At 41.5% G+C, this 12,412-nt stretch overlaps 1 protein-coding gene across 3 annotated transcripts in view; it reads right to left on the bottom strand.

The window, feature by feature from the left end:
- Positions 1-6,501, bottom strand: part of COBLL1 (cordon-bleu WH2 repeat protein like 1) — an 80,696-nt gene extending 74,195 nt beyond the window's left edge. Inside the window, exon 1 of one of the 3 annotated variants that reach the window (XM_033064809.2) lies at positions 6,122-6,501. In XM_033064809.2, coding sequence (XP_032920700.1) covers positions 6,122-6,192 — 71 coding nt within the window. In that variant the 5' untranslated portion in view covers positions 6,193-6,501. Of the gene's footprint in view, positions 1-438; positions 477-6,004; positions 6,063-6,121 lie in introns of those variants that run through there. The other 2 variants (XM_033064811.2, XM_033064812.2) reach the window with 2 other exon arrangements.
- Between the last annotated feature and the right edge of the window lie 5,911 nt (positions 6,502-12,412).

The following is a 12,412-nucleotide window of genomic DNA, read 5'->3' as shown; positions in this document are numbered from 1 at the left end:
CTAAAGCTTGCAACAAAACCCATCTTTTCTCACAGAAGAAAGCTTAAGCCCAGCTACAAATATTTACGTGCTCTATTTTCTTTAACTGAAAATAATAATCCAGACAACCATGTCAATAGTTCCCAAGGGAGATATTTCCTGGATAGAAAAGGGACTCATCCTTTAACCACCTATGGCACTCTGAAAATTTGCAACAGCCAAGCAAATGCACATGCCCCTTCTGAACTGGATAACCTCGTAGCAAGTAAAAACAAATCTAGGAACTCTGAATACTGTAAGAATTCCCATGGTATTCCATTTCTGCATTAAAAAAACATTTCTTAAGCCATGAAAATATGCAGTTATATCCATCAGTCAGAAAACGTCTACTGGAACGCCAGTTAGTAAGTGCTTAAATTTACTTCATAAAGAGCTGCACTTTAAATTGTGGGACCTTACCTCAGAGAATTCAGGTGAAGCATCAAGTTTTTAATTGGTTGCTACAGCTCAGAACAGCAGGGGTGGTTTTCCCCTCCATTGTTGCAAGCTGCACAGTCAGAGTTTCCTCTTCATTGTGCTAATGCTGGGCACAGCCACAGAACTCTACAGGAACCTAGGAGCCAACATCTCAGCTTCTTGTCATCCTCCAATACCCTGGAGTTAGCTCTTTTAGAGCTGTACACAGTGATACTCACAGTGAAGAGCAACTTTCTCAAACTGCAGCTTTGTGAATTTAAGTTAGAGTAGCAGCTGCTGGGGAAGCAAGTGAGAGCCAGGTGAGAAGAAAAGAAAGTACACAATCAGATCTGGTTTAACTTGCAAGCAGCCATAAAAGAGAACATCTGGCATTCCTTGTATCCACTACATTAACACAGCAACTCATTATACTGACTTGTTAATTTCTAGAAAAAAGAATAAATATTTAGTTGAGCATGCTAACCTTGTTACAGCTTCAAGGGCTGGCTGGATAATCTGGCATCTGCTCTCCTCCAGCACACATAAAACTACAACAGTGGCAGCTCAGAATAGCAGTCAGGCTAGAAAAACCAGCATGCTCAGAAATTTTTTTCCAAGCTACAGTCAAGATAGTCAGAAACAGTACAGCACTTTATGAAGGGAGACCTATTTAGGTGTTGCCAGATTACAGGAGAAATAATTTGTTTGTGAAATTAAAATACTCCGACTCAATTATTTTGTCTGTAAGATGACAGAAATCCTCAAGACTTTCAGTTTCCTCTGGAATCTAAGGTTTTGGTCCCCCACAATAGACTCTTTTCTTCTTCCACCCAAAACGGATGGGCCTACTCAAAACAGTGATCTTCAGGTTTATGTAAACACTGTGGTCCCATTTAAAGTACATTTAAAAAAAAATCTGGTAATTGCAGAAAGAAAAGAACTTACCCTAAGGTAACACCAAAATCCACCTTCCAGTCTCAAGCACTTTTTCCCCTCAAATGCTTTTGATACCTCACTATCTAGCTCTCACTTTTATTTTTTCATAGGATACCAACACACTTGGACAAAACTTGGAAGTAACTCTGCTGATCTCTATTTGTGTATTACCCTCCTACACATTTTTTCACCCTAGTATCCACATTCCACCCCCTAATGTTTTCTTGATCTCATTCCCACAGCAACACACTCCAACAGGGAACATTACCAGGAACTAATTCCATAGGCACCCAGCTATGACTTCAGACTTGACAAAGTTTGAGCAAACAGTTTTTAAATACAACATTCAGTTAATGGCATCAGTGTCATTCCACTATTTAAGGTTGCCTTGCTTAAGGCAGATACATTAAGAAGAAAAACATAATCACCTCAAGAAGTGTTATGTGTACATTTGGAACTCAGCTGGCAAATTGGCCCCTGGAATGATTAGCATTCAAGTGGCTCCTATGGGCATCCACCCACAAAGGAGCTAACTCCTTGCTTCAAATATCCAGCAAGCTCTACAGTCCCAAATTCTCAACATTCTTTCCATTTTGTTATTGCTCCTTTACTTCATCAGGGTCATGAGGCTGATAAGAACATGCTAATTATTATCTTGACGTCCTCAGTCTAAGAAGAAGCACAACTAAGATAGGACTACTTGTTAGACCCATAATGGCCTAACCTCTGACCCTAGACAGTGCTACCACTTAGCAGCACAAATACAAAAGGTCTTGCACTTAATGATAAACACATGTGTACAATATACAGAGCAATGGAAACAGCTAGTTCATTGCAAGAGAAAAACCTGGTTTCACCCTTACAAAAATTTCACCAAACTGAGCAAATTCAGACACGTACCCAAGTCCTCACCCCCACTCTGGGGCTGTGGCTCAGGCATATAGAATGTTTGGTTTGAAGCTATTGCTAACACTTGCTGTCCCTTCCCACACTCAGCAACAGGAAAGACTTTCATTTATATCTGAATAAACCTGTGGCTATGTTGTGAGCTGACTCAAATGAACACTTGAAAGAGAAGGAAGAGAGCCCAAATCAGTATTCCAAGCTTGACACCACGCATTTGCCAACACTGCGCCACAGCTGATGCCTCCACAGTGACTGAAATGATTTGATAAAAACTCAGTTACATGCAAGAGAAAAGGTAAACTTGTTGGGTTTTCTAAAAACATCTCTCACTTCCTGAGACAGCCCCAGAAATCATGTGAAAAAGACTTTTCTCCTGTTTTTAAATTATTCAAATACATCCACTCTGCCAAGCAACAGTGAATGGGATGCTAAAGACACACATGAGAAGTGTTTCTGGCGCTATGCTAATCAAAGCTGTTTGGCCCTGCCCCTTTCCCCACACAATCAGCTCTATCTTCAGGCCCTGGAGAGCAGCTCCCTCTCCTAAGCACGTTTTTGTTAGACACACAATGAAAATTATAAAAACAAAGGGGGTTTGCTTGGGTAAAGCAGGTCAGAAGCTGTTATTTTGTATGTAAGCATATAGCTTTAAATACCATTTATGGGAACAAATGAAACAACACTAAATTCTCAGAAACGTTACAATTGAATTAAAGGTGGATCTCAACATGAAGGTATTCCAAAGGATAGCAATATTACATTTACCAAAATCCACATTTGCTCCAGTATTCTAATGGCATATTAAGCCATAATACAGTTCTTCACAGTAAAATCCTGTGTCAGCTATTGACATCTACTTGTAACAGAAAAATGTATTTACTCCAGGTTATGGGATTGCTGTCCAGCAACAGTAGGAAAGTTGTGTTCAGAAGGTAGGATACCTGCTACAGCCACTTCTTTTTTTATTTATAAGTATTAAATCACACATTTTCCTACCATTTCATAAAGCCAATTCAGCTCTGTGATGAACAGGAGCAGACTCTGTCAACTGGCCTGGCAGGAGCTCTGTGCCATGAGTGCTGCTCAGACTCAGGGTAAAAAAGATGAGCTATAAAACTGCCTAACTGTCCAGCCAAGTTTCTCTTACCAGGAGAAGAAACTATGTGTCATGGCCAGCCAGTTACTGGGCACACCTCCTATTCATCAAATTCCAAAATACTCCAGCCAGTCGCTGGGCACACTCTCTAGTCACCACATTATTAACAAAAACAAAAAAAAAAAAAAGAAGACATTGTTTTAAAAAATCTTTTCTTCTTTACCTTGAATGTACAAATATTTTTATCAACAACAAGTTTTAATAAACAATTTTTAATAGGAAAGCATAATCCTGGATAAAAAAAAAAAAAAAAAAAAAGACAGGATCCTTTCCCAAAGCTTGTCCCCGTAGATCTGGTAACAAAATTTTGTATTAAAGAGCCACCAGTGCTCAAGTTATATAGGAGTTCCAAGCTTTAACTAACATCAGTGCTTGAAAATTTACAAAACACTACCTTCTTAGTAGTTAACATAAGCAAACTTTCTCATCCGTTAAGAGTTACCAGCCATTACTCCACAGAACTTCAGTGATTTGAGAACACATTGGCTGGTAAACAGTTTTCAGCTGCAGATTAGCACTTTCAACCTAGCCAGACAAGTTAAGAGATGTAATGTAGTATATTACATCATTTGGTAATATATTTAAAGAAAAATGCTATTTCAACTGAAATTCTTCCCAGATTGCACAAATTTTCCTATCATCTCAGAGAGGGAGCAGTAACTGCATACTATTCAAAAATGGATCTGTGGACCATTTTCAGTAAAACTGGGAGTTGTCCTCTTTTCCGGTATATCCACATTTTTTTCCTCAAATCCAGCATTTTGTGACCAAATGAGACCATCTTACAGAAATAGTTAAGACTACGAATAAAGAACTTCTGTAGCAAGAAAGGCACAGCAACTTGATTTTCTAAGCACTAAGTTATATGTGAACAGCTGATAAAAGACCTGAAAATCTCTCTCCAGAGCTAATGCAACGAGCGTTACTGTTAGTTATACACTTCTCAAAACTGAGTAGTGGATGCTGGCAGATGCTTGAAGTCACATAAAGGGAACTTAGATGTGAAGCAGCAGCCAAATTTCACTATACCAAACAGCTTTATAACAGGCAACATGCCTAGAGGAACTGTCAGAACAGCCAAAGTTTTAATTGTGTCTTTCTGCTCGTTCTTAGGCTCCTGCTCACAAGTAAAACCAAAGACTTTCAAGAAATAATGTTTCTGCCACACCCTAACCTGGAAAAAAACATGATTATCCTACACTCAGTCCTTCCAAATCTGCCTAAGTACATAGAGTCTTAAAAATGCAGTAATTATCTATACTGTAATTATACCTTCTACATTGATCAACAATATAAAGTCAATTTCTCAACTACATATAAATGTGGAATGGTGACAAGGCCTTAAGTGAATAAATACTCCTCCCTTTATTAGTCTTATATATTCACTACAGCCATGACTTCAAACTGGTTTGATTACTGCTGCAAATACTACAGTAAATTGCCATCATCTGCACCTGTTTATCCTACAGTCACTTGGCCAGCAATCCCACAAACCCATTTTTGCAAGTATGGAAGCTTCACAAAAACGTTCATGCTAAAAAATATATCCATCATGTATTTTGCCCATTCTATTTATAGATAACTTCAGCAATCTTACCAATATTTGTATTTACTTCCATTCCTAGTGAAGCCACTGAGTAAACTAATTTTCTTCAAACGTACCTGAATAGTTAAGGAAAAATCCTCCTTCTCCTGATCTATAACTGGGGTAGTTTTACATAGGATTTAAGAAAGATATTCTTTAACATTAGATTTTCTACTTATAAGCAAAATAAAATCAGAGTGGCCTAATACGTAAAAAGAAACAAGCCAGCCCTTTTACTATTCCAAACAGATGCTGCTTGTTTATTTTCTTCTCCCCAGCGCCGGCGGTCCCAGAGTAGCGAGGAGGGCGCAGCCCTCCCAAACCGCCGCCACTTTCACCCACCGCTGGAAGTTGTCTCTGCACACCTAAGGATGCTCCGAGCGGCAAGTGCTGACCCGCAGGGATTTGCCAGAGGCGCCGATCCCGGCAGTGCCGCGCACCCGGCAGGTCCCGCGCCGGCAGCGCTGCAGTCCGGCACAGGCACCGGGACGGCAAAGCCGGCGGGCGGGCGGCGGCTCGTCCCTGCGGGAGCTGCCCGCGGCGCGGGGCTGGCGCTGCTGGCGCTGCAGCCACTGCTCGGTCGGGCACGGCCAAGGAGGGCGGCGGCCCCACGGGCCGGTCCCGCAGCCCCGGCCAGCAGAGGCGGCGCCGGTGCCGTCGAGGCCCCGCTCCCGCAGCCGTTCAACGGCCGCGCCGCTCCATCTGCCCGCGGCTTCCGCCCCCCCGCGCAGCAGCCCGGGAAGGGGGCGCGGGGAGCACGCCCGCCCGCGCCGCTGGGAGCCGCCTCTGCCGCTGGCCGCCACCCAAGCGCCGCACCTCACGGCAGGACAAGCACGGCACCGGCCTCCCCGACCCGAGCTGCCCCCTCGCTCTCACCTCACTTCACCCAGCCCCGCGCACGGCCCGGCACGACCCCAGCTCCCGCCGGCTGTTCCTCCGCAGCCGGGGGCGGCCGCGCTCCCGCCCGCACCCTGAGCCGCGCTTACCCGGTGGGCGGCGGGGCTGCAGCCGGCCGAGCGCAGCCGTCCATGCCGGCGGCCAAGGGAGCGCAGGGCGGGCGCAGGCCGGGGACCCGCCCGCACAGCCGCGGCTCCCCGCCTCACCTGCTCGGGGCGGGCTGAGGGCGGCCTCGCTCCACAGCCCCCGGCACCGCCTCGCCCGCGAGCCCGGGCATTCCCCGCTGTTTACGGACACTGAGCGCTTGTCGGGGCGGCGGCCGTGGTCACGGGCTGCGCCAGGCTCCTGCCGCTCGCGGAACCACACCTTGGGCGTAGGGGAAAAAAACACAGAAGCTAGGGGGAAAAAAAAGAAAAAGAAAAAAATAGCAAAGCCGAACTTCGCGGCGAGAAACTTGAAACCCAGAACCTTCCCCGCACGGAGACACAGAGACTCCCTGTTCCCGTCCCAGCTCCGTCCTCCTGCCCGCCCCCACACAGCGGGCTGTCCCTCCAGCTGCGGCCGGACCGGGGACTCCGCTCGGCCCCGGGTGTCAGCGGCCAGCGGGGGCAGGGCCGCTCCTCTCGGCTGGAATTTTCCTTTCCTCGAGCGGAGCGTCCCGCCGGCCGCCTCGGGCTCAGCCCTTTCCCATTCCAGCCACCAGGGCGCGAGGCGAAGTCCCTCAAAAATCGTTCCAAGGGGAACACCGGAGTGCCACGACATGACTCCCTCCACTCCTTTCTACTTGAGACTAGCCACAGCCCATTGCTGATTTCCCCATCCAGCTAGGGTAAGGGTATCGCCTGCAGTTAGGGTTATACCCAAGGCTAGGGTTCAGAAAACCACAAAGCCCACATCTCCAAGCAAATCACAGCCGCAAAAGTCATGTCAAGCGGCACACAACACTGCCACAATATGGCTCCATCCGCACCTTTTTGCTGCTTGTGACCATCCACAGTCCAGAGCTGCTTTTACTCCTGTTCATAGGGTTAGGGATATGCCTAGGGTTATGGTTCAGAAAACCACAAAGTGCACATCTCCAGGCACTCTGCAGCTGCAAAAGTCATGCCAAGGGGAACACATGACTTCTACAACATGGTTCCCATCACAGCTTTCTCCTTGGAACCAGACTTACTCCCAAGCAGCTTGTAAAGTTTAGCCTAGGGTTAGGATTACGCATAGTGTTAGGGTTATGCCTAGTGTTAGGGTTCAGAAAAACACAAAGCCCACAGCTCTAGGCACACTGCAGATGAAAACATCATGCCAAGGGGAACAAGACTGCCACAACATGGCTCCATCAACATCTATCTAATTCACACCAACCTCACCCCCATGTGGCTTTTATGACTTATCCCGGGTTCAGCATTATACCTAGGGTTAAGGTTGAGGAGCCCCAAAGGCTCAGACCTACAGGAAGGATGCAGCTTCAAAAGTCATGCAGTGGGGAACACAGGGCAGCCACAACATGTCTCCCTCTGCAAATTGTTCCTTGGTACCCACCTCAGCCGAAGTCTGCTCTTTCTTCCCCATCTAGTTCAGAGCTATGCCTAGAGTTAGGGTTCAGAAAACTACAAAGCTCACGTCTCATTTAACCCTGTTTCTTGAGAAGAGCATTTCTGAAGCAACAAAACTATTTTGTCTAGGTGATCTCAATGGAATCCGTAAAATAATCTGTTAGATTTGGACAATGACTTGCAGTAAATAAGTATACAGCCCAGTTTAGTAACGGGTTAAAATGTGTAACATTATTAACACAAAATCGTAAAGTTTTCTTTCATATGAATAAATTGTGTGTAAAAAAGAAATCATAAAATCACCATTTCTTTGAAAGTACATCGTTTTGCCTTTTTTTTTTTCTCCTGTCAGCATAAGGAGCTTGATTACAATCAGGAAAGACCAGATTAGAAGCTGCTAACTTGATGGTCATAATAATCCTCTTCTCTTATTCCTGCTTTTCCCTTTATGGGTGGACTAAGGAGGGGAACAATCACCTAATAGCATTTGATGTAAGTTACTTAAATGTAGATGTTCCTCTGCAAGACTTGGTTGGACTGAAGATAGTGCAGCAAATGGATGGAAAATGGAAATTTAAATTTTAATTTCTTTAGAGTTTTAAAGCTATAATTTATAAATACCACATTTCTAGTGATTTGATCTTTATTTCTGCATTTATTTATTAAATTCCTTGCAAACAGATGTAAATTTAAGAAGCAGAAATCACGAGGATTTTTTTTCCAGGGAAAATATTTCTATAAATATTTAAATTAAAATATTCAGGTTTTCAGATTAACCTTGTGGTAAATAGTAACAATTTTACTATTTTATTTAGAATCATTTAGATTGAATAATTGGTAACCAGTTTTCCATATCCTATGTCAAGGAACACTCTCCATAAAGCATCAGAGAACTACTTTCTTCCTCTTGTACAGGTAATATTTTGCCCAATGTTTAATAAAAGTTGAAAAATAGCCAGTGTCAAAGCATTTATAACTTTCTTTTTTTCTCCATAGGAAAAAACTAGATCGTTGCATTCAATTATCAAAGTTCCTTTTCTGACTAGTTCTAAGATTATATATCAGGAGAAAATTATTATAATTGACCCTTCAATGTTAACATTCATAATAGTGTTCATATTCTTCATAGCAAGTGTAATACTGTATATAGCATTACAGAGATACTGTATTTTAATAACAGTTTGCTTCTCCCCGTATATGCCCTTCTCATCTGCAGTGTGCTTCTTCGATAAAGATTTTTTTCTTCCTTTCTGCTTTTTCACTGGAGACTAACCCTGAAGCCACCTGTTTTGACAGACCCTAGAGGTTGTTCCCACCCTGAATAACCACATGCCATTTTCAGGCACACCCCATTAATCTGTGTATGTTTCTTAAATCAAGAAATTAATCACTGGTGAGTCAGATGCATTTCCCATGGTCCAGTTTTCAGAGAGGCAGTGTTCAAATACTTGATCTATTAAGAATCTTAGGAACAATTTCATTGAGGACCTTATGTAAGTTTTGGCCCCTTTTCTCTTTTGACAGTCTACTTTCTATTCTCACACTCCTCAAATTGTTTGGCCACTTCCTAGGTTAGGATGAAGGTTGATAATTCTTTTGAATGTTGACTGTTCCTGCAATCAGGGCATGGTAGGTAACTTTCTGCATTCAGTTTGTAGCATTAGTTTAAGTATAAAAGAATTCTCTGCTTCCAACCAGCTACTTCTTGGGCAAAACCATTATGTGACAGCACCTTCTAAACTCTAGTGAAACTCCCATGCTGCAAAGGTGTGAGATAGTTCAACAGTATAATGATGTTTCAACTGAAGATCCTGTCACTGATTGTGTATTCTTAGAATAATTACACCTGTTTGTGTCACGTTGTCATCCCTTCTAATAAACTTTGCTTCACCACCAATAGATAAGGAGCTGTTGTACCACTCATTTATAATCTCATTTAAAAACCAGTATATGCTGTGGTCTAATTATTTTAGCAGGTATTATTGCCACAAAGATTGCAATCTATTGAATAGCTCACATGGGCTCATAATAGAAACTCAGCAATGCCAAGCAGAAAAGTGACATTAGGGAAATAACCTAAAAAAAATTTATTAATGGTGACAATATCCAATAGAGCCTGGGGGATTAGCTAAAAAAGCAGTTCACTGAATAATGCCAATCTCACTTTAAGAGGAGAGAGGTTAGGCTTATTGTCTTACACTACCACTTCTTACGCCTATCTCAGTTGTTGACTAAACACATCTGAAATTTTGATCACTAGCAACATTTTAGGCTCTAAACTTGAGTGCCTGCAGGCCATGTTCTGCAGTGGCAATTTTACAATAACTATACTTAAAATTGTTTGGTTTATGACGTACTGGGGATACCATTTGTCTTTGAGCTCTCAGTTTTTGGGGACAGATTGTGAACTCCCATGGCACTTTGTTTGTTTATCAATAGAAAATCTGTTCTGTGTTTGAGTTTTAAAAGATGCTGACAGAATCAAATGCTCTTTTTAAAATTCTTCTATTTTTATAAAGTTTCCAACTTCATCCTGAGCTCAAGACATTGTTCATACAAATCAAACATAACTCTCATAAACAGAAGGCTGCATCAGACAATACCGTTAACACACTATTCATTGTCTCTTCTCCTGAATAGCCAAAGGGAAAAAAAACCACAACAAAACATTTAAAGTTTTGTCGATTTTTCAAGGTGATCCATGAAGATATCATTGTAACAATTAATTAAGTGGTAGGTTATTAATTGCACTGTTGCAATAATGTCATCTTTTGTCCATGGTTTGAGGTAAAACAATCCTTTATCTGAAGGCATTAATCCATGTGGCAAGCTGCCACCCGCTGCACTTGGTGAATGTACTCGGTGCTATTGTATATTTAGTATAAATGTTTGCAGATTAATACCCAGTTCTGATTACTGTTAACATAACCTTCAAATTATGCAGGTAGTGAGAACTGCTAATTGCAACTGATATCTGAAGTTGAACTTCTATCTTAGGTAGAAACATGAAGTTCCTTGATACATGAAGGTATCTTACTATGAGACTTTTATGAGTTGAATTACTAAAACCAAAGTCTTGCCTGTTCTAAAAAACCAGCAATATTCCATGGCATTTTTCATAACAGTCAGAAGTTGCCCTAGATGGCTTCAGTATTTTTGGTTGCTCTTCTCTGTTCAAGAGGTAGTCAGAAATGCAAATACAAATATTTCTGAATTAAAGAACCTGTAGAAATGTAATAGACAGTATGATTCTTAGAGGTATGCCCACTATTATGTAAGGTGAAAGCTTTTTGAAGTGTTAAATAGACCACAGGAGCCTTACAGTAATTTTCACGCTTGTAAAGATCTGCTTATGAGGTCTTTTAAAATTTCTTAATATATAACAGGTTATAGTGACATTTTGTGATTTAAGGATATAACTGAATGCACTCTTAATGTGGGTTGTGGTACATTGAAAATCATACTGTGTCACACTACAGTTGTTTTGAATATTATTGTGCAAAGTAGTTGCCACTGAAAGATGTTTTTCCTTTCTGATGCATAATTAAAATACACTAGAAAATTGAGCTGTTTATTCTATATGTTTTATCACATACAGCAGACATGATAAAAATCAGATTTTTGCCTTTAAAGATAAAGCAAGGAATTATATGATTCTTTATTTTGCTTAAATGAAAACTAAATCCATATGTTATTCACAGAGTAGTCAAACAGCCTGCAGTGCATCCTGCTGAACAGTTGCTGTTTCCGTGTTTGCATTCCAGAATGCGGGTTAGGTTTTGGGAGCATGCACACACATGTGCATAGCTACAGAAAGCACTGCTGCAGGCACAGGGACACGTTTGGGAGCCCATTTAAACAGTGCACCTAACTGAAGGGCACTGTCCCCTGCACACTGCTAAGGGCACACCTCTAATCTCGTGTTCTGTTTTGAACTACAAGAAAGACATTGAGGTGCTGGGGTGCATCCAGCTTTGGCCTGATACACAAAGTAGAAATAAGGCTACAAAAACTACCCCATATACTTTCAGATATAGGACTAAGTAATATCTGCCTTTTGTATAAGGTTTTCCCTGTAGTCAAAACTACACATAATACTGCCCCAAACAGTTTTTGCTTCTAATACGTGTATTACAGGCATTTACTTTCTTAGCGATACCTTGTTCTTTTAGGTCATATGTAAGACCTGCATAAGGTTACTATTACGTACTCTCATTATTACCACTGTGTTTTCACTGATAGTATTTTATTTTTGCCTTTGGATCATGAAAGAAAATGTTTTACTGCTTACAAGTCATGATTTCTAAGTTGTTTTCTTGCTGAACAGTATTTTTGGGGATGTGTTAAATAACAATTACTGAAGTATGCACGTGGATTAACATTGCGATTGAGTAATACTAGAAAGTTTCAGACGATGAGTGAGTGATATAAGGTGTAGAATCATACGCTGTGAAGTATCCTTGCCAAGTTAATTATTTTTTAAAACAGTTTTGTCTAATTCTTTTAAATCATATTAGCCACAGCAGCTGCAATGAAAGATAGAATTAATTTAAATGTTAATCTTAGATGGGGTTTAGAAGAAACTTCAAGTTCACTAAATTGTTCTCATGCACTAAATTCACACATTTTGAATGCAGTTAGTGTGCAAAATCCTCAACACTAAAGTTTGCGAAGTCTAAATAGTAAAAAATATTTCTGAAGAAAATCACCTCTGGAAAGAAATACATTCGTAACATCTGTTCAACTGTTAGTAATTCATTAGCTAATGGCGTATTGTATCATATAACACTACAAGAAACATAATCTCCCTTTTCTGTTAGAAAATACACTTAGATACAAAGGGAATTGGGAATTTCTTCTACAGAGACAGAGAAAGTGTAGCAATAGCTAAGCTACAAGCAGATGAATTATCTTTGGTTCTGAAATCTATATTGCTATGGCTGT

This window comes from Catharus ustulatus, chromosome 7 (genome assembly GCF_009819885.2).
Source record: "Catharus ustulatus isolate bCatUst1 chromosome 7, bCatUst1.pri.v2, whole genome shotgun sequence".
NCBI lineage: Eukaryota > Metazoa > Chordata > Aves > Passeriformes > Turdidae > Catharus > Catharus ustulatus.
Note: the sequence above shows the minus strand (reverse complement) of the source record. Positions and strands in the feature narration are given on the sequence as shown.